Genomic DNA, 23,074 nt, shown 5'->3' with positions numbered 1-23,074 from the left:
GTTATAAACACTATTTGGGGGGAGGGTCTTATTTGTGGATTATACAGTCCTCATTTATAGCAAGCAAGGCCTCTTCAGCTTAAATCACTAAACGAGTCATTTCATGACAATATAGCTTTATTGAATTCACAAAACTGTCACCCAGCTGCAGAATCACTAAAAGATCAGAACTGATATTAGATGTATCACACTATGCAACTTTTACATCATTAGTCATAACAGGATCGAACCCCCAAGTAGATGGCTAGAGGTTGTCTTGATGGGACAGACTGTAGGTATTCTCATGTCCCTTGATGCATCACTACACATAAGTGTTAAAAGCAAGAGCAGAAGCATTATTAACTGGCTTACGGGACTATCCTAGTTATTATTGACTATTTAAATCAAAGCTGCATTCAATAAAACTTGTTATAATTGGACACATTTTTCATAAGATTTTGTTAATAAATTTCACAGGCAGAGAAATTGCAGAAAGAATGTCCTAGTGAGTCAAGCATTTTAAATACGTAAGTGTCCCTCCATTCATTACATTTTTGCACATTACACGCCTCCAACCTCCTGGCTTTGGTAGACACTAGAATTGTATTTGGGTCACCTTTCTTCCAGACTGGATTCCTAGAAAAATTAAGTTAAAAAAGGACTTTTCTTATAGATGGAAGAAATCCAACAAATGACTATTTCCACCTTCAGTGTTAAAACTGATGACAAAGATACTATTTTTATACCATTGGAAGAGAAAGAAACCTACCTACCTATGGTGTTTTAGCTTAATCATCTTGAGATTGCATTGAAAGGTATTAAATCAAAGTTTTATTATGCTACGTCTAACACCATGTCACTGTTTTACAACAAATAGTCTAATGTAATCCAAGTGTATCAAGCAAAGCACTCAACACTACAAAGTGAACAAAACAATTTGCTGTATTTGCAAGAAACTAAGTGCTTCTCAATTGATTTGACAAAAACAGAAGATACATCTTAATCAAATAGTTACGGATACAACTGCATGTTTGTCCTTCACTGTTAATCCATGGCACATATTCCATATCATACAGTAGTGCAACATTTGAAAAGGCAAGGATCCCCATACTGATACAACTGAACAATCCTTCCTCTGAAGGTCACTCTAAACTGGGGATAAAAAAGCCTATAGACAAGTGCAGTACTGATATGCCGCAGTGAGAAAGAAGGTGGTTTTCAGTTTTTGGATCTCTGTCAGAGCATGGAGTGCAAGAATTGGACTCCCACCACGGACAGCGACGGGCAGCATAGGGGTATGTAAATTGCCATAGTACAGCACTACCTTTTCCAAGACAATGAGAAGAGTGCTCCAGAAATGCTTTTTAATGCTTCAGTGCACTGCAGGATGGGAAGACAGGCCTGTGGAATACCCATGCATCCAAAAGCAGGTAGGATTCCTTACAGGGACTGTCCAAGGAGCATTTTAAACTCCTCAGTGGGAAACAACATTCCAGCACATCCGAAAGCTTGGTAGATTTCCTTATGTGAAGGTAATCCAATAAGGAGTCTCCCTAATATTCGAGATGTTTTGGAGAGCACACATCCCCAGACCAAAACCTAGAAACACTTGTGCGGATAAAAGTCCAGAGCAGCTGAAATCAGTGTAGGACTTCACACAAGGAAAAGATCCCAGATCCCATAAAAATCCTAGAACTCCTACATAGCAGTAGGACTCTCTAGGAGGGGAAAAAAGAGACCAAGGAGCACCTACAACCAATACATCGTAGGACTCTTTAAGGTGTGTCAACTGCCCGTTTCTTATAAAGGAAAAGTCCAAAGCTCTCCTGAGCAGTGAGCAGGAATCATTCTGGGGAATAAGAGCCCAGAGCTCCTGAATATTTAAACAAGACTGAGATCACCCAGTGGGGAGGTGAGGGAACCCAGCACATGGAAAGCAGCGAGACCCACTTTCCAACGATTCTCCTCCTGTGTGTGTTCTTGATGGGCCTCAAGGGTCTTTTGTCCCATCATTTTTTTCTTCTGGGCAGTCATACTGAATACCTCTATAAAGCTCTCTCTCTTTGTCCTGTCAGTTAGCGGCTTTCCAATTTTGTCCAGCACTGCACTGCTTTCTTCCTCATTGCTCATGGTTATGTTCCTTCTTTTGAGGCGTTCGACATGGTCAGTGGGTCCTTGTCTTTGAACAGCTCAGCGCCATCCTGCCTGATCTCTAAGCTAGTTTAGTGCTTCCATCCTGGATTCCAGATAGCTGAACAGGTCTTGGAAAGATGATCTGCCCCAGACCACATTTCAATAGCACAGCTATTCCAAACCCCTCCCCCACGTGATCCAGTGCTGAGGTCACACTAGCTCTTCAACTAAATCCCTTTTTTGACCAAAGGACTACTGTATTTTTGGACATCCGCTGTCTTTGAACAATGACTAGACAGCTGACATGCTGTTAAAAATCCAAGCTGGAGTTCCGCAACACTTTGCTAAAGCACTCCAGAAACTTCAGCCGCTATAAAATTCTGCCACCATAACTCTTGTGAATACGGAGTACTCACTTGCCCCCTCACTAATCCTATAGTGTCTGCACTGGCTTTGCATTATATTTCACCGTGCATACGAAGTTCCATTATGGAGAGCTTTACAAGTCAACAAATTTGGTCGGTTTATTTCAGCATCATCCTAGTTCTTTATGGGCTGGTCTGAGCACAGAGATCTAGCAAGGAAAGCCTCTCAATAACTCCTACTTACAGGCACAAGACATTCAGATCTCAAACCTTTAGCTGTGGTCACTGGTTGTTTCTCCACTTTCAGAGGGTTTTATAGTTAGGGAATATAGCAAAGGTCTCCTAGACAGCATACAATGCCTGGAAGGAGTCAGAACAATTGCTATACATGTTCCAAAATAAACCCATGTCACAGAAAGTGAAGTAAAAACAAAGCATTAGGAGAATTTTTTTTAAAAATGCATTCCCATGCCTGAAGCTGGAAATGTATTTATTCTCCCTTTGTTATCCTTTCCAGCATGTTGCTAGTTTAGAAAGTTCACCAGCCCACATGCAGACTCAATGCCAAAAAGAAAATATCGCTCAGAATGATGCTTCAATTTTGCCCTAAGGCAATTTTCAGACTTTTGGAAGCCACTGTAGCAATCTCAGTATCATTGCACATAAAGACTTGGTAGTCAGGGAATGCCATACTTCAGAAGATAAACTTGGGACAGACCCTGCTACGAGTGAGCAGAATGTGAATGGTATCAGACAAGCCCAAGACATGCTATTGTTCCTCACTTCTCTCCACCACTCCTCAAAATGTAAGGAGGTATTGCAGAGCTTCATAATGTGAAGATTTAAAGCATTCAGATGTATTCTGTCTCACAATGTTTCATTTCAAGAGGCACAGCAAACAGCCTTCAGAGGATCTTAAAAAACATCTAGTTTTTTAAATTCTGTTCATTTCAAAATGAGGATTTTTTTAAGTGTGGAGTTGAAAAACACCTCCGCCTCTACTGCAGGAGCAATTTGTGGTGCTGCTCACCTTTCTGATCTTTAATACCCCACAAATATTCAGAATGTGTGTTGTTCCATCCCATCAAAGATTTCTTCACGACAATTCAGATACACTGACTCATCATTGCTGTCTCTTCTTAACCCTAACTACAGAGGAATTTCTGCAAAGCTTCTTCCTGAAGACATCTGGCTTCAATACATGGTTCTTGGCTCCATCACTGTCATTCCTTGGAGTTTTGAGCACAATTGCTATTGCTTACTCATCTCCTTTAGAAATGTCTAGTCTTCTATTCCTTGTGTTGGCTTTTACCATTCAGCACGAAAGACTTGTATTTAATTCAACACACAGCCATCTGCAAAAGTGTTAGACTAACCACATGTAGGAAGTATCTTCCATATGTTCCATTTCTAAAGACCTCCAATACCCACTCAAGGCTGGTCTCTTGCCTATAGACTACTGCGTAAGCAACGGGAAATCCGACGGCAACAATCAACCTCTACAACCAGTGCTGGACCCGAGCAAGAGAGGGGCAGGATGATGGTGGGCGTCTTCAGAAAACAAAATTCCTACAGTTCCTCTCTCCAAACCTAGGTTTTAGTAGTAGCCATGAAACACATTCAGGACAGAATCTAAGCCCCATTGATATCAGTGGTAATTGGGTCTGACTCTTGTGTTTAGCTATGAAAGCCATTTGATGTTATCTTATGGTCATCACATCTCTTGGAAAAGAAAAATCAGGATTCTTTCAGCTTGAACCACCTTTGCTATCTAGTGATTGTGGGGAAAACCTCAGAGGATTTTCACGGTCATGAGTGCTCCACCTATTGAACTGCTAACTCAGTTTATTTAGGAATTCAGCTGGGAAGAATGGGAGTACACCAACCCCAGAACTGCATGTGACAGCCACTTAAACCTCTTGCCCAAACAGAATAATATCAGTGCTGCTTGACCCAAAATTCATTTGATGCATTGGTGCAAAATCTTTGTCTCCTTCTTTAGAAAGAGGAAATGTCTGGCAGTTGCCTCCTGAAGTATTTGGGATTCCTTCTTAATGTTGCTATAAAAACCAGGTGCCTTAAGTTATTCACTAAAATTTAGCGGGTTTAAAAATAGAGTCATTCCTGTCATGCCCCCAGGGCCTTATTTTTCTAAGTTACAAAATTGTAACTATTCACAGGTAAAGACTTTTTAGAGACAGAGAAGAGTTCTTGCTCTTCTTTACATTTATGTGCAGCAAAAGCCTCCTGTCTTCATTTGACACAAGTGTGAAACTAGAGCACTAACTCCAGTCTGTCGATCTCGCTTTCTAACCAAGAGCTTTTCACTCCTTGCAGGACTGCAGGCTAGTGGTTTTGGATAAGCAGAGCCACCAGAAAAAGCCATCCAGCAAACTAAAGCTGCTTTGAATTAAATAAGCAAGCTAGAACTATAGTATTGAATCCCCGAAAGAGAGAAAAGGATCGATCATATGTATATACCCTGAGCACACAGATTCAGGTGGGAAAGACTTATTTCAGCTGGCAGATTGAAAGTGTCGTGCCACTGGAAAACACCCAGAAAGCAGGATAGAGTGCTTCAGTGAACTGCGCTCTATATTTGTAGATCAAGTTATGTTTCTCACCAACACCCAGGAAAATAACAAACCCTGCATCATAATTGAGCAGCACACCAATCTTGGTGGCCTTGGTGTTGGGCAGACATTTTTCAATATCATCATGCCAGGCTGAAATTTTTGCATTAAACCACTCAATGCACCAGGAGCTGCTGTTCCTCCCCAGGCGGCTGTCCGCCCCTTGCCTGTCCATGCTTCCATAGCAGATACCAATGCCACAAAAGTTGTTGCGTTGCAGTTCCACTTCCCAGTAATGGATGCCCCTCTTGAAGCACTGGAAACCCAGCACTTGGGAACAGTAGGTGAAGCGCTGAGGGTGGGAGTTATACTTCTGGGGAATTTCAGAGACAGAAATCTTTGTGTTTCTCTCGGATAACTGCACTTTGTTATGAGCCGTGTTGAAATCCAGTGTGATTTTAGCAGCATCTATGGAGAAATACAGTGATAAACGATAAACACAACAGAGTAGCTCTAAAGGAAAGTGTGTGCACATGCGTGTTCATGTGTGTGTATGTACGTACAAAGAGTGGGGGGGGCGAAGGGATGGAACCTGTCCGAGGACACTAGTTACTGGCCCTATGGCTTCTTTTCCCAAGCACCAGTAGCTTCTCCTTTTCCTTGTGGAAGCTAATGCCACACATGCCCTCCTGGTAGGGAGATGGGTCTGGTCACCACCATGCAGCCAGACTGGGAAGGAGAGGCATAGGCAGCAGTCCGAGATTTACACAGACAAACGATGGTGACCTCATTGCTCTCGGACCACATGATCCCCTAACCCAGACAGCGTTACACACAGTCCAATCTCCGGCATGTGTGAAAGGCAAGATCTAGCGATGTGTTAACTAAGAAGAACAGATTAAAGACACAATCGGCCCACCCAAAGTGCGGCCTCCATGAAATCAATCCTGCATCCACTACTCCCTGGCCCAGCAGGACTGGTGCAGAGAGGGGGCAGTGTGGGTGTTGAGCAAGATGTCTGTACTCAGGGTCTGCCACCCAGATCAGTACATGGGAACAGGATGAAGGCACAGCCTGCTGATCCAGCTCTATGTCGTGCCAACCGTCATTCCTCCAGCAGGCTGGGTGCCCAGAACAAGACCTGAGGTGGCTCCTGTAGCCCTGAGACAAGGACCATAGTTGTGGAGTGGATCAGCCGCTGCTCTGTGGCATGGGTGATTCTGGGGCATGGAAGGCGGGGGAGGAGAGCGGAAGGATCCCTTCCCACTGTACCCCAGTGGGACTCAGTGCAGGAGTTCCGGACGTGGCACTGAAAAGCCTATGCCCATCCTCAGTCTCCATCCCTGCTGGGAGGCGACCACCCTGCATCAGACCCCTCCCAAGGCAGAGCTCTGCAGCATGCCCAGTTTCAGCTGGCATGAGAACCCCAGGCCGTACACCACTGGTGTCGTGCCAGAGGGCAAGCCAGGCAGTGACACGCCCGGAACAGGACAGGCGTTCTGCAATGCTGCAGACGTGGCGTAGCTGCAGGCAGAGAGGCAGCGTTCTAACGGCTAGCGTGAGCAGAGAGAGCCCCACACTCTGGGTCTTGAAACCAATCCCTAACCATTAGGGGTTAGCATGAGACCTTCCTGGGGGAGCCGGGGACGGGGCAACGATCCCATATCTGCCCACGGTGGCTGTCTTTGGAAGCATCTGGTGCTGGCCACTGCTGCAGACAGGATACTGAACCAGATGGGCCCTGGGTCTGCTCCACTACTGCAGTTATCTACCAGTCTAAAAAGGCTCCCTTCCTTTAGGAGGCCAACTCCCACTTTTCAAAGTTACTTGGGAGCCTGAACTCCATTAACTTTCAATGGACCCCACCCAGGGAGTTTGATTTTTATATCCAGCCCAACAAACTGATTTCGAACAGCGATTCCAAGTGGGTGGACTTCAGTTAAACTTAGGGTCACACGGCAGCAGTGAACTGGACCTACTTTAGCAACGGGTCCAGAATTCTACCAGTGAACAGCCTTACCCTCTTCCCAGTCACTCCCCTCATATACATCTGTTAACTGGCCAGATCATTACATTAAGAAAGCCATAGCTATGCAAGGATCCAGACAGAAGCGAGTCCCATACCACCAGTGAAGTCTAACATGATCGTAATAAGAGTCACTCATTTTTGAGGTGTAATACACCAGGTTACTTACACTCCAGGAGCTCCTCTCTCGATTTCGTTAAAAAGCTTTCAAGAGACGTCGCGCCTGGATTTGCGCTGGTTGGTGCTGTATTTATGGGGGAAAAGAGAGAGAGCGCAATGGCATGTTACTTGCTTGGTCATTGGGGAAACAGACACGGTTCATACAGTTTCCTTCAATGTAATCTAACAGTGTCCTAAAGATAAATTATGAATCCCAGATCAATAAAACAGGCCATATAACCCTAATCCTTCTGCACAAACGATAGTGGGATTTCTCCAGGCTGATTGTATTAAAAAGCATGTTACTAGCGAGAGGAACCGGAGTGAGTTCTCTTAGCCACAGAACAGGTACAGCACAGACGGTCAGGACAGGCATCCCCTGCCCTGTCCCACCAACAGTCATTACCCTGTTCTGCAGGGACAGCTCAAGGGGTGAAAGGGAAACTGCAGACTGAGTTTACATTCTTGGGCCGGCTCTACAGAGAGGCCAGCGGGGACTGCTGTGATAAGGTCTGGATGTGGACTGCTCCCCAGCTTATCTCACACATGCCACTACTGACTTTGGCCAGATTTGAAACCGTGACAGCGGTTAAGGGGCTCCACGTTGTATTACCAAGTCACCCAGTTTCCCATTTCAGAGTTTTAGCTCCCTCTGCCTTTCAGAGTTCAGCAAGTCACGCCTAGAAGGGAGACTAGCAACCTGCACGGAGCTAGCCATCCTGGGCCCAAGCCTGCAGATACGCAGCACTTCCTGCAAAGCCCTCGGTGCTCTCCATGGCCATTAGAGAAATGGGGTTGGAGTTCACCATGCAGAAACAGGCAATAAAGGCACAAGTTTCGCCAGGGACTTGAATGCAGCTGGCTCAGGCATTGTGCACATTCCCTGCTCCGGCTGGAATCCTGCACAACACGTGCAGAACTCAGGTTCCCTGCAGAATTTTTTCTGCACAGAATTTGTGATTTCCACCAAAATGCTCCCACTGTCAGCCCTGGGCGTGACACTTCCCCCACACGCAGCTCAAATTACCACCAGCGGGGGAGTGAATGGGGGGGCTCAGATCCTCCCTACTGGCTCGCCCACAGAACAGGTTAACCCAGCTACAGGACCTGATCCTTGAGCTCAAGCATGAAACTCTGGCTTTCAGTGAGAGGGGCCTGGGGGCTGGTCCCCACTGACTGCCCCCAAAGGACAGTTCTGAGAGCTAAACCACCACAGCCAGACACCGCATCCTGAAGAGACAAGAGGAGCTGTCCCAAACTTGGTGCTCATTTCCACTTGCCACCAGCACACTGGAGCCAGCCATCCTCCTCTTCAATATAAAAAAAAAAAATTGGCTACCTAAAACGTGGAGTAAAAAAGTCTCTTGAAGATCTGAACTTACCGGGTTTGGCCGGCTTTCTTTTCTCCTCTGAAAAAGTAAAGGTCTGTGTTACTGTAAGGCCGGGTGTATAAACATTTAAAAACCACATCCACTGACATACAAGGATCGAGCTGCAGCTGGGGGAGCTCTACTGAAGCCAATGGAAGTGCTGCAGTGAACAGCAGCGAAGGATCTGGTACACTGCAGCTTTCTCCAGGCTAGAAATTTATTACACACACAGAGCATACTTGGCTGCTTACTTCTTCAGCAGCCTGACGCATACCAGTCAGTCCAGCTCTGACAACATACAGCTGGATTCTGCACATGCTCTACACGCAGAACGCCCATGGAAGATCCATGTGTCAAGCACTTACACAATTAAGTCAGTTTTTAAACCACTGCTGCATGGCTAACAATGGACTCCTGCAACGCTAGTTGTGTCTCCCTCCAAGAGAGCTAGTTGCTACATGTTTGTTTTGCCCTCTTCGGGGGCACCAGCTACAGATTAATAGCTCTGTTATATGTGGGTCAGTTCTTCATGATGGGTTTCTGGTGGTGGGGATTTTTTTTGGTTGTTTTTTTTTTTAAACCAGTGGAATGGAGGAAACCGTCTCAAGTCAGATTGAAAAATGTCAGGGTAAGAAACATCAGTCCAAAAGTGCTTGCCCAGGGCACTTTATCTATGGGGCCCAAGGCAAGGTACCAAGAACCTTTTCCGCCTTCCCACTCCTCCTTGGCTCCTGCAGTTGGCGGAATTGGGCCCCACGAGCATAAACAGGCACAAGACAGATAAAGCACAATCCATCACTCACTGATCTCTGCATCCTCACTCAACTCCTGCGGAGGCTTCGGTGTGGCTTTACCTCCTTTTGAAGCGTCTAGTGAAGGCAGAAGACAGAACATAAGCAGCTTATTAAACAGGACGCATTACATGCTACAACAGTCAAGGAACAGACACTCAGGACAAGCTTTCGGTCCCTTGCACTGTGACTGTGGAATAGCTGGAGCAGCAGCCAGAGGATTGAAAGGCAAAAGGAGTCTCACTTGACTTCAGAACCCTTTTCACCTTCACTGACACCCGTACCAGAGTCGGAAACACAGACCAGTGGGCCACCACGCATGTGCAATTTGTTTGGTTAGCGCTCACTAGGCACCCCACTTTAAGTGGGGTCAGGCGCTCTCAACTCCCACCTGGTTTGCACCTTGCAGAAAGAAATCTGCACCTCACAGGATCAGGGCCCAGTAGGGCAGGGAAACTCTGCCTGCAGCCACCTGGACACAGAAAAGCATAATGGCATAAGGGTCCAAGGCATGATCTTGCTGTCAATCCACAATCTTCACATGAATAAGTAGGTGCCTCAAACAACAGGGATTTAAAATAATTACAAATCTGCACACACTAGATTCTTGGAATGTGCAAACTGCACGCTAAGTGCACACCTGTGCAGATATTACCTGCCAGTCACACACCAAAGCTATGTGATAGGAATGCCATCAACTTGAATGCTGGGAAACAAACTCCCTCGATTTTTCAAAAGCATGGCCTTTAACTAAGAGCTCCTCAAGTCATTCATTTTTCTTTGTCAAACATTTCTAATTTTCTTCCAGCTCCCTTGCAGAAATCTAAGGGGGGGAGAAGGGGCCTTTTGGGTGGGTCTGAGAGCAACAAAACCAACCCTGCTTGGGCCACCTGTTAGTGCATATGCCTGCCTTTTGTGGCAGCCGTTACAGGAGCACGCCCTCTGGGACGGATGTGAACTTTCCAGTTTTGGGCGCAAGAGACAGGACACGGAACCAACCTTCAGCAACAGGCACTGTACAGCTGACATCACTGGGTTACAATCTAACCCAACTCAGGGATGGGGAAATAATTCCTCTGATCTTTCGGTTCTAGTCTTCTTGGAGGAACTTGCTATGGTCTCAAACAATATTTTAAGACAAATGTGATTTTCAAGTTGATGGCGTCCCTCAGTAGCGATCTATTTGCTTTAGCAGCCACTGCTGCGTTGACTGCTAAAGGAAAAACCGAATGAGCAATATTTGGGTTTGGACAGCAACATTGTTAACTTACGTGATCCGGCTTTCTTCCCAGGTCCTGGGGGTTTATTTGAAGAAGTCGTAGAAAAAGGCTTAGGTTTCCACTGTAGATTTGCTGCAATGACATCATATACACCGTATTTTAGCTGTATCGCTGTAAAGGGATACAGTGAGAGGAAGGATAGTCTTGTGGTTAAGATACTTGGCTGGGACTCAGATCTCTGTCCGAGTTCGTGGCAGAGCTGAGAGTTCAATCAAAGACCTAAAGCCTCAGTCCTGCAAACACTTTTGCTTAGCTTACTGGGACTATGTTAAGACCCTGACTCCACAAACAATGAATCTTTCTGCCTCTGTAAAAATTGGTTAGTAGTAGTAGTTCCTATTTATCTTAGCGCTTTATGGTGCCAGACACCCCTGTAATGTTTCAGAACCTGCTACATGAACTAGATTGGCAACAGCAAAGGCACTAGTGGACTTCACAGAGTTTTGCTCTTTTCTCCTTTCTCTAGTACAATGTAAATGCTCCACTGCGAGGTCTCTCTCACTGTATGCACGGCCCCTAGCACAAGGCCTCCAGTCTGCTGTAATACGGATGAACAACAATGCACAAGTTTATAAAGATAAGCTTATTGCAATGTTTTCATCTTCCTACATTTGACACAAGGTGCCACACAAAAGCTTGGTCTCTCCAGATACGAAGTACTGATCACTGTGCCAACAGATTTCAAACGGGCAAGGAAGATGTAAAAGAGATAGAAACAGAGGAGAAAGGAGGTGATTTTGACATTTAAAGTGAGCCCATGGAAACTGGAGTCTTTGCTAAAGATATAATCCAGGGAGAAAAGGGAAGGGAGAGGAGAAAGTAGACAAAGGGGACAGGACATGGTGAACTTACTCTTCTCCGCCATTGGGCTGGACGGTCCACCTGCTGTAATGGAAATTTGTCTCAGTAAGTACAATTGATTCAGATACATACCCATTGTTATGAGCAGCCCTTACCATCCCACTAGTTTGTGTGCACCAGTAAAAGACCAGACGCTAAACATGAAGGCAGTATCTGAAGAGGCCATGCTTTGTAAACCAAGCCAGATCCCCCTTAACTTTTCAATGCAGTGCACAGGCCTTGTCTACACTAGAGAAGTGCATCAGCTTATACATGGATTTTAGAAAACATCTAGTTGAAATGGCACAAACCCCTAAAACCCAGTTTCAGCAGCTTATTTTAGAGGTTCATACCATTTCAACTAGCTGGATTTTTGGTTATAAAGAAGTCCACCACTTTAAATAGGTTTCCCACAGTGGGCTAGAGTTCAGAAATCAAACCCATTCTGAGATTTGCCTTTATCCTTAGTTATACAGGTGCCCCTGCAACCACACTGCACTTACAAACAAAAGCCTGATCTCAGCAAACACTCCCTCCCTCTAGATTTTTATTTATTTTTCTGCTTCTGAGAGACCAACTTTCTGCTCTCTACAACATGACTCTACACACGCAGAGTATGGAAGGAAAGCAACATTCTTTGCTCAGGCTGCAGTAGCAGAACAGAGGAGGGAAAATCCAAGGTGCTAGGAACACAGACAAACCCGCCTCTAGATATAAGAAAAGTGAATTCCATTTCTTGCCACATTTTTAATTCTCTGCACAAATGCTAATTACTCAGAGGTGAATTTCACCTTCTATGGTGAGATGCAAGACTAATTTATTTATTTAATCACATTCTACTGCTTGACAATAGTATAACTTTCTATTAGAGTTCTGTGAAAGGGGGGAAAAAAAAAAAAAAAAAAAAAAGTGGGAAAGCATCAAGATACCTATATGTTTATCCAAATATAGACAAAGTATACCACTGTTTATTTCTGTTGATAAGCTTTAAACAAATGTCTACAGTCAGTCATCTTTCCTAAATATCCAGAATATTTAAACTTGCAGCATTTTTATTTTGGAAGGGAGGGTTCCATTAGTTTATAAAACGGTTCAATTGACCTACAGTTTTAACACACACATATACATTGTAACAAGCCAAAAAAAGTCTGCCTCTGAATATTTTAAATTTAGTTACACTATTTGATATCAAAACAATAAAGCAAAGGCCTATAGTGGTAATTCTCTCTCAAATTATATGGTACCTTCCATTTTCTTCTCCTGAGGTTGATTCACCGTTTGTTTCACTATTTCTTTAAGGGAAAAGGCGCCTTGATAAATGGTGTGTATCAAGTTTTGGTCTAGATCAATTCTGGGGATGAAAACATCTTTGGTTGAAGTCTGTCGCAATTTCACTGCTTTCTGTAATAAGATATGGAAGAGCTCATGAAGTCAGGGATAAGTCTCTGCATAGAAAAATTTGAGTCTGGAATGTAATAACTGGCTTAAATTATTTTACTCCTGCATTATTTCTTGTGTGTTTTGATTTATTGGGGGAAGGGAGGTTATAGTCAAACACTCATCACTGATGGCGAAACTCAGTAAAAAGTAGCCTACATGGATTATTTTTTCAAAATGATATATGAAAATGGAGGAAGAGATACGGTTGATGGGTCAAAGCAAGGAACTTGAGTTACATGAGGACTTCTTTTCTAGTTAACTTATGCTGCCATAAGGGAGCAACTGTGTATAAAGGCTGTGGGAAGACAGACAAACTGGATGATAATCTGCCTATAAAAAGGAAGAAACAATCATGCAGACAATAATGGGAATAACTGTTCTAAGCAATGATTCAAGAAGTAAATAATATCACTGCCCAGAGTGCTCATTGGACAATTAACTCAATGGACATGCCTTTTATAAAGCCAAGTCCTGTAGCAATTATTAATACATCTTTACAGAAAGTATATTTTATGCATAGTTAACGGATTGAAAAAACGTCTTAGAGCAGGGCTCCTGCAGAAGTCTTTCCGAGTTCAAAATGAAGATGGACATCAGAACTCACCTTTAAAAATGCAATATCACCATCTTCAGTTAGTGTCATTTCAATCTGGTCCCTGATGACCTGAATTTCATTTTTCTTCTTTCCCAGGACACTATGGACATATTCAAACTTATCTTGGACTCGCTTTTCTTCTTCTTCAACCTTCTTCACTGCCTTGTTTTCTTCTTCTTCAATTAAAGCTTTAATTTCCGAGAACTCACTTCTCAGCAGATCCATCTTTCGAGACGCTGTCTCCTAAATCACCAACATACTGACATGGGTTTCCAAAGCAGCCACTTGGGAACCTTTAGTGAAATACTTGGCCTTAATTCCATTTCCCCACAGCAGCCCCCAGAAGCCCTTATCCACCCCCCCCCCCCAATCAATAGCAAGTCTTCTATTCACTTCAAAGAAAGCAGAAATAGGACCACAATCTCCCCCCCAAAAATCAGTCACTCAGTGTTTCAGCATGAAACAAGGCAGGCTGTGCCATCTTGTGGTTAGAACAAAGAACTGCAAATCAAGACTTCCAGGTCTGCCTTCTTGGGGAAGTCAAAACCCCTCTGCTTTAGCTCACCCATTTTAATAAGGATTATAGTAACTCCGGTCTCACAGGGGTTTGTGAGGCATCAACTTACATCTGCAAAGCTCTTCCAGATCTCCTAAAAGAGACTGGCCCCATGAGGTTGCAAAGTTATTTTGAAGGGATAAGCTGAGTGTGACGTCTCTGATGCAGCAGGGTATCTACATGCAATAGCCATGCAACAGGTCATCAGCATGGACTGAATTTGGGACCTCTGACTCCAACAGCATGAGCTTCTATTGCCTGAACTAAGAGACCAGCTACATAAGCTTGGAGAGAGAAGCAGATTCAGATCTCTGTATGTGGCCAGGCTATTGGAGGCAGACAAAGACCCATATGGAATTAAAGTAGGTTTCACTTCCTCTCCCCTGGCTCCATCTGGGTGAAGCACATCTCTAGCGTCAGAGGCCCACAGAAATTCAGTTCCCCAAGACAGCAGCAGCAGTAGCCTCCAGGTCACCATTTTCAGTTATGCCACTCCCACGTACATGGGCACACCCTCGAGAAGTCCTTGGTACAGTGGACGTGACAACAGGCAGTCAGCACAGCTCACAGAAGCATCACTTTCAGAGGACAGTGCCATATCCACGGCTGCTTATTGGCAAGGGGGAGAGAAAGGTGGAGGGCTTGACACAGTCTCCAGTCTTCTCTGCAATGAGAATGCACAAAGTGTGCTCTCACCCCAAGTTCTCTGATGCAAGGAATGCCAACTGGTACTCACTTGAAATCTCTCTCTTTAGAGTTAATACACTTGTTTTGTCTAATCCAATGTGTTTAATTTGAAGTGTGTGGGGAACTCCACTTGGGGTGGCAATTCTGTGCATATTTATTTCTATTAAAGAAAAAAGGTCAAGGAGAGGGCTGGGGGGTACAGAACGTACATTTCTGGGTGTGTGTTGGGGTCACCCTGCAGTAGAAGGCTGGTGAGAGCCAGCCGGAGTGTAACCCAAGCATGGCTGGCAGGCTGCAGTTACACAGACACAGCATGTGGATTGCATCCTGAAAGGCTGTTTGTGAGCGTTCCAGGTGGGAGCTCCTTCAGCAAGACATCATAAGACACCCAAAGCTGCAGGACAGGGGTGACACAGCTGCTCATTTGTCTGGATTGTAGCTGGGTATGTCACAGGGGGTTCTCTTAAAAGACATTCTTATCTGACTATTACAGCATCTTATCACGGGCCACATACAAGGAGCCAGGTTCCCAGTGGCTAGCATGATCCCACTTATGAAACGAGCCATTTAAAACAACAGTGGCAGTCCACTTACACTGGCTTGTCTTTGCAGCACCCTCACTTCATCCAGGGCCCGAGAAGCTTTTTCACTCTGTTTATACAGCTCTGTCAGTCTAATCTTCAGATGCAACTGCAATAAAATAGATCAGACCCATATTGAAAGCACGGAGAGCTGCATCTCTTCCCAATATGCAACATATAAAACAGTGAAAAGCAAATGAAAAGGTTTGTTTTAATCAGCTTTTATCACCGACACAGGATTTTTTGTTTATTAAATTCAGTGTTCCTTAACTGTACAAGAAAAGGCTGTTTTCCTGGTCCACTATATACAGATTCCCATTACTCCCTTGGGAAGAAACTTCTCTGTGGCCACTTGAAGAATATTTAGGACCCATTTTTGTGACGTTCAGAGCACCCACTCCCCTTTTAAGTCACAGGGAGTGAAAGGTGCTTAGCTCCTAACTTGATCTAGATCTTAATAGCTGTAGTTTTGAAGAATTAAGAGATCATGGGTACAAGTTCTTCATAATTAACTGGACTGTTGCCAATAAGTTCAAAAGCTGCCAGGGCGCATCTGTAGTCAGAACAGAGTCCATCGCCCACCATCCCATCTGTGCAGACAGACCCTAGCGCCCGCTCAGATCCCCACTGAAGTCCACAGGTCTGTCTGCAGAATCAGCCTTAGTACACACTACAAAAGAGACTAGAATGGGGATAAAAACAATGGAACTTGCCTACTATGCTGTGTCCCTCTGCTGTGACAACGGCAAAGTTGCCACAGATGTCGGCAAGGTCTGCAACATCTCTCCCAAAACAATTGAACGTGAACCTGAAAGCCATTATAAGGCGCAACCATGCAGTCTAAGCAAGCAGATCTCACACTGACATCAGGGGGGGCTTTAATGTGTAGGACTGCAGATTACAGGGTCCCTAACGGCCAGCCTTGGTGTCCACTGAAGTCCATGGGCAATCCTTCCACTGGTTTCAATGAGCATAAGTCTGCAGTCCTGCAAATACACTTGCTATTTGGTGTAATGCTTACTACATTGGGCCCAACCATGGGGTAAAATGCTGACATCTCTGAAGTCAGCAACTAAAGTGTGAGAGACTTTATGCACCAGGATTTGAAAGAGTGGGTGAACTTGTTTTCTGGACATGTAATAGCTGCGGTAGTTTGGAGTATACGGTTCCTCTGATATTGACTTTTCTTTCCACACTGTTGGCCATAAATCTTTTTATATTTTCCCCTCTTTTTTCTGAAAAGCAGTGTAAAGAAAGTCCCAGGCAGCAGTCACTTTGAAGGATATGTCCCCCCTGAAATGGGGAGATTGGCTAGCCAAGAGCAGCAGGAAAGACAGACTAGCAGCTCTGGGGACTGAGGCCTGGTTTCTCAATTAAAGAACTTTCCCCTATTGCAACCACTTCTCGTACCGGTTAACTCCTTGGCCTCTCCCCAGACAGTCCAACACCAGAACTAATTCATGCTACGTCTGGGGGTGATGTTATAAGATGGGCAACTTAGGAACAAGGCTGGGTCCACCAATTCATTTCACACAGCTCATCTGCAAAGACCAGTTCTAGGGGCTGTTCTGTTTGTTGAAAACATCTGGCTTCCTCCTGCCCTTTCCCCACTCGCCCCAAAAATGGTCTTTATTACAACTCCAAAAGAGCCACCAGTCTTGGCTAAAAAAAATTAACACCGCTCCCTGCAAGCCTGGGGGCAGACTGTCCACCTTAGACATCTTTGCACTGCAGAATATCAGACCAAGGCCTCCTGAACCAAGTTCTAAGCAGCACTATTCCCCCAAAACAGTTTTAATTTTTTTTTTAAAAAGCCTTATTGATCCAAGCCTGGATTACTGCCAGCCAGTTCACATATGGACGGCTCCCTCCCTCTGTGCCCAAGTGGCTCCAGAACCTGGATTAGATCCTGGTCTGGCCCAGGGTCTTCTCTTAAAAGAGGAAGAGGATTTCTGAGGCACTGTAACCTAACTTCAGGCTCTGGCTTGTTGTTATAAACGAGCCCGGTTTGCAGTCCCGAGGGCACCTACAATTCCAAAACGGCCTCCCCAGATGGCTGTGGGGCACACCCCTCGGGGGGGGGAAAGGGGGTGCTGGAGGAACTTGCGGGTGGGGGACAAGGCAGGACCCAAGGGGGCAGGGAGGGAGTGCTACCCAGGCCGCTTTGCCCCAAGCCCTGCCCTGGCCATGCCCCCCAGCCACCGCCGCTGGCCATCACGGCTCCACTCCCAGGCTCCCCAGCTCCTGTGGGCCTGCTTCCAGCCCCTGCTGGGGGAAAGGCAGGGGAGGCGTGGTCGGGGGGGACCGAGGGGGCGTGGGCTAAAAAGTTGGGGGACCACTGTCCTAAGGATGCCCTATTGGTAGCTGGGCCAGTGGGCCAGGATCTCGGGAAAGGGGGCCCAGGGCATCCCCTAAGTGTCTTCCCCCATCTGCCCACCCCTCCAGCCCCCGCTAGGGGGCTCACCTCCTTCTCCGCCTTGGCTTCGCCCAGCGGGCCGGTGGCGCAGGGCTTGTGCTGGCCGAGGCAGAGGCAGCAGATGCAGGCGCCGTGCTCGCGGCAGTAGAACTCCAGCAGCTTGTTGTGCGCCGGGCACTTGCGCTGCTGCAGGTCGGGCAGGGGCGGGCGCAGCGGGTGGTCGCGGAAGGCCGGGCTCTCGCGGTGGGGCCGCAGGTGCTCGAGGCAGAAGGAGGCCATGCAGGTCAGGCAGGTCTTGGCGGCCGCCACCTCCTCCGGGCAGCTGTCGCAGGCCACCGGGCAGCCGCCCGCCTCCCCGCCCAGCTTCGGCGGCGCCTCCTCCCCTTCCTCCTGCTGCTGCTGCTCGGGCGGGCCGGCGGCGGCGGCGGGCTGGGTGCCCTGGAACTGCTCCACCACCCGGCAGAGCACCGTGTTCTTCTGCAGCTCGGGCCGGCGCGGGTAGCTGGCCCGGCACTGCGGGCAGCTGAAGCCCTGCAGCAGGCCGCTCCAGGTGATGTCCAGGCAGGGCCCGCAGAAGTTGTGGCCGCAGGGGGTGGTGACCGGGCTCTCGAAGAGGCAGAGGCAGATGGAGCAGGTCAGCTCCTCTTCCAGCCCGGCCAGCGAAGGCACGGACGCCGCCCGCCCCTGCTCCGCCATGGCCCGCCGCGGGAGTCGGGGGAAAGCGAAACTCAAGAGAGCCGGGCCGGGTGCAGCTTTCCTGGATCTGACGTGGAGGAGGCGGGGTGGGGCTGGGCGGCCTCCCCAGCAAATCCCTCCTCCCCCAGCGCCGAGGCTGCAAATCTCTGCCCCGGCCTCGCCGTGCAGGGCGCCCGCAGATAAACAGACCCGCCCCCGTGTAACGACAGCGCCGCAGGCAGGAAGAGGGTTAAGGAGAGACGTGCAATATAGAGATATATATGCGGCCCGGCCTCTTCACTGCCCGCCCCCTGCTGGGGCGACCCTCCGCAGGCCCGCCTCGGGTAGGGACAGGGACCTTGTGACCCGCTGGAAGGATGCTCGCCAGGTTTTTCCTTCCCCCTTTATGCAAGTTTTTTTTTTTTAAAATCAGTATTTCCTGTTACCATCCCAGATGTCTTTAAAGACAGTCCAGTAACTCAGTTATTAAATAAAATCGGTTTATGTTGATTCGAATTAGAAAAGAGTAAGGGAAAGATGTGTTTTTTATATCACGTGCTATGGCCATACATGACCTCTACCCTCACATTAACCAGGCCAACTGTAAGGGTAAGATTCTCCTGTCTAATCTAGTGTCGTATTACTAGTATCCTGCCAAAATAACCCTATTGGCTACTAATATTCAAGTGCAAAATACTGCAGTCAGGTGAAGCCGTTGGGACTCCATAAGGCTCAAAGGTCTAACCCATGGATCTGTTTGCAGGATTGGGGCCCCGTACAGCTCATGAATATGTTGCTTGAAATTCACAGTTGTTGAGCCATTTGTCCGCTTGCTGCAATGCTGTGATTTTTTAAAATTATTTAAATCTTACTCTTTTTATCTGACTTAAAGTTTACTCTTTTTTAATGCTAAACTATTTCGTAGGTGGAAAAAATAAGTTTGATTAGGATGAATCGAAGTACGAATAAATGGCCAATAATGAAATTCACTTTTGCGTTTTCTGATTACATTTGGATGTTGTGCATTTTCTACATCTGCATGCTTGTCTGTGTAATAAAATAAACCAACAATAACGAAATAGTAATAATACTTTGCACTTTCATTCAAGGATCTCCAAGCATTTTATAAACATTCCTTAACTAGGCCTCACAATACTGTTCTGAGTAGGGGCTCACTTCTGCAGTGGGAAACGGCAGCTGTACAACTGAGCAAAGGAATACCGCACAACCGTTTAGGATTAGAATAATGTACAGTATTGTCAACCCCACGCATTCAGAAATCATGAGTCAGCCCTTAGAATCATGAGATTGACTTAAAGATCATGAGTTTTTTAAAAATAACACATTTAGATTATTTTTATTTGCCTGGTGCATTTGCATCTAGGGTCACATTTTCAAAATTATATCCATAACTACGAGGACTAGAAACTTAACTTCAAAACAAAACAAAACAAAACAAAAAAGCTGAGATTCCGATGTATTCACTTAACTCCAGAATCTAGGGCTTAAAGAAAAACACCAAATACTGTGAGACTTATGATACAGTTTCAAAAGTTGGCAATAGGTCAAAGTGCATGAGGAATTCAGATAGGCAGTTATTACCAGTGTTAGAATTTGGAAAAGGGTAACACCACCTATATTTGCAAAAGGCGGCATGGATTTTTTAATAATGACACATGGTCATGTCCTCCATTATATAAGTCTTTTTAGAAACTTTCTCCCCTCCCATATTATCCTCTACCACCGTGCTGGGACTGGTTTCACAGCTGATTCAGAAGGAAGGGTGTCACTTATAAATTCCTAATAGCTCCTCATGTGAAAAATGAGCAAACTGACTGGGACAGTCTAAGAATAGATCAAAAACTTCCCCTACCCCTGGATTTTTGTACTTTCTGCATTTCTGGTTTGCATAAGTGGAGAGCATGAAAACGCACCAGTGGCCACTTTTGCATTATCTGACTTGACTGAAACCCTTAAGTTCTGGAAATCTCATGAAAGACTTATCTCCTAAACTGTCCTGTCAGATTTTTAAACCAAAATGATCTGGATAATCGGACTTCTGACTCTACTGCAGTTTGACCATCCCTGCTTCAATGACTGTCCTGCTCTGTCATATTATTCAGATCAGCTTACACCCACTTTCTCTGTGTACACTGATAACTGTTTCTGCAGCTGTGTGTTGTTGAGCTCTATCCTAAAGTGCAAACAGTGAGTAATAATGTGTGTCACTAATTAAAAGTTATACTGCATTTGTCCATGCTATGGCCAACTCATGATTAATAAATGAGCTATTGCATATGCTGTATTTGTAAAGTACCTGGGATACCACGATGCATGTATATAAACTGTTTTAATAGAAATCTATCAGGAGCATATTATTCCAAAACCAATTGTTATTAAACCAGTTATATAGAAAACAAGAGAGAAATAGCTTTACAATAATTTTCAATTGCTCATAACATTTGACTAACTCTGCCCAGTACCCAACCCAGCCTCCACTACCACACAGGAAACCCAGGTTCAATTCCTAGATATGACATCTGTCCCTATAGGACTAGCTGTAAGTCATGAAAGGCAGAGGCCCTGTTTCTCAGATGCACTAGGGCTGCTTTGCATCACTGCACTGATGTGCAGAAGCATGAAAGCCAGTGGAGCCGGCCACAGGAAGATCACTCTAGCACACAGGAAGGGGCCTGGGGCACAGTTATCACAATGGTTCCTGCGCTACCATCCCCTCTCCTGACTGCCAAAGTACTGGGCATACACCTCAGTGATTCCCCACTGATACTGACAGCCAGGTTGAAATAGGGCTGCTCTAAATTACGCTGGGAAAAAAGCATAAATGCGCAGCCAGCAATCCATTCCTGGCATTTCAAATGCATCCCCAGTGGTTAGCATTGTAGTTCATATACAGTAGATTGTTTTTCTTAAATTATATTTAAAAGATGGACAGAGGTCTAAAGTGAACCCACGTTGAGAGCTGCTGATTTTCTAATTTACATATGATTAAAAAGTACATTAGCAGGGGACTGTGGTGTTTCCATCTGTAGCTGCTCAGGCACCTGCAAGACAGGAAAAGAAATCTCAAAGTCTAAGAAAGAGGAGTGGTTAATTTGTCTGTAACAATTAATGCTTACAATAAAATCTCTGTTTTTTGGAAGACCAGATCACATAAGAATTGTTACTGTGAGTCTGGAGTTATCTGTATGGATTTTACCTCCACAACTAGAATTGCATGAGCACTATTTATCTTGCATGAACTATCAGGAAATGAAGAATTATTTAATGGGCTTTATTTTCTTGCAGCTGCATCTGCACAGAATCTCATCGGCTTTCTTGGGGTCCTGCATGGGCAGAAGGCCTTGCCCATGTAGATGCGGCAACATGATCAGAGCCTTAAAATGTTTGCCCAGAAAAACAGCATAGGACACATTTTTTAGTTTAGCACCTGAACAAAAGATAGCTGAGAAATGGGCAGTGGATAGTGGTTATATAAAAAAAATTCTAAAAAGTGGAAGAGAATTCAGTGCCTATAACCCTTATGGTTTGTTGCCAGCAGTCTAACAGCGCTATGAATGTAACAGAACATATAGGCTTCTGGCAAAAACAAACATAACATTCCACTTTCCTAAAGAATTTGCAGATCCAGTATTAGCACAAATAGCTGGAGTACAGCTTATTCGTGTACATCTGAGAAGTGAATTAGGCTTCAGAACCATAAAACAGTGTGGACAAGAAAAGGGTGTCCAAAGTGTTGAGAGTAATTTTACTCCCCCCGCCCCCAAATTGGTGTAAAAGTTTATAGTTCAAAGAAACAATAAATCTTAATTATTTCTCTCAATACCAATTTGAGGATGGGACCTCCACTTCTTTAGTCTTGTGATTTTTTTAATGTCTTAGATGATACTGGAGTCTAAAGATAAACAAAATACTGAAATGATTATGAAGAAAGAAAGAAAGAACTGAACAATGTCTATTTCACTTAGAATCTCTTCTGTTACATCTCACTTGTGAGACTTTAACATAGATTATTACATCTTTAAGAGTGGGTCTGCCTCTGGTGGAAACATTCTTTGCTAGGTAAATTATGACCAAAATAGATTATTTCTCCAAATTGGTAATGAATCAGACTTTAGTATATCACAGATAACTAAGGCAATGTATAGGTGGACAGAGGAAGTTAGTTTGAGTCAATGAATCCTATCTGGTTTATCATAGATAACCTATAAATGGGCAGACATAAGTGATCTTAACTAAATCCTATGGAAGTGAAAGTTATTTAATTCAGTTATTTAAAAGAAGCAATTCCAGAATTAAATTAGCAATGTTTTTTATAGGCCCACCAACTCAAGGACAAATTAATTAAAATTAAGAATTTTGTTTCATTTTAGGTCCTATTACTTCTGTTTTATTCAAGGTTATCTTATGTCTCCTCTCCAAGAATGTATCGTCCTACCATTTCCATGTTTAGCATGAGAAGTGGTTACTTCTTCAAATTATGTCTTTTCAATATCCCATTAAAATAATTTCAAAAAAAAATTTTTAATCGACTCCATGGGCAATGCTTTTGGAAACTTCATCTCACCAACACTGTCAAAGTCTTGGTGA

The 23,074-nt window shown here is 45.0% G+C and overlaps 1 protein-coding gene across 6 annotated transcripts; it reads right to left on the bottom strand.

Moving 5' to 3' along the window:
- Positions 1-99: 99 nt before the first annotated feature.
- TRIM25 (tripartite motif containing 25) lies at positions 100-19,209 on the bottom strand. Of its 6 annotated transcripts, none has more exons than XM_067547414.1 (11): positions 17,840-19,208; positions 15,389-15,484; positions 13,561-13,794; positions 12,761-12,917; positions 11,529-11,561; positions 10,668-10,787; positions 9,788-9,868; positions 9,409-9,474; positions 8,618-8,644; positions 7,246-7,320; positions 100-5,518 (listed from the first exon to the last, which is right to left on the bottom strand). In XM_067547414.1, the coding sequence occupies exons 1-11, from the start codon at positions 18,485-18,487 to the stop codon at positions 4,989-4,991; spliced, it is 2,067 nt and encodes a 688-aa protein (XP_067403515.1). In that variant the 5' UTR covers positions 18,488-19,208; the 3' UTR covers positions 100-4,988. The 6 variants fall into 6 exon arrangements, with proteins under 6 accessions (XP_067403515.1, XP_067403516.1, XP_067403518.1 ...); XM_067547415.1 differs by having other exon boundaries at positions 10,668-10,748; positions 17,840-19,205; XM_067547417.1 differs by lacking the exon at positions 9,788-9,868 and having other exon boundaries at positions 17,840-19,209.
- Positions 19,210-23,074: the final 3,865 nt, after the last annotated feature.

This window comes from Emydura macquarii, unplaced genomic scaffold, assembly GCF_026122565.2.
Source record: "Emydura macquarii macquarii isolate MOO-44397 ecotype Brisbane River unplaced genomic scaffold, CSIRO-AGI_Emac_v2 contig_1230, whole genome shotgun sequence".
In the NCBI taxonomy this organism is placed as follows: Eukaryota; Metazoa; Chordata; order Testudines; family Chelidae; genus Emydura; species Emydura macquarii.
This window is presented reverse-complemented; position numbering and strand designations above follow the sequence as displayed.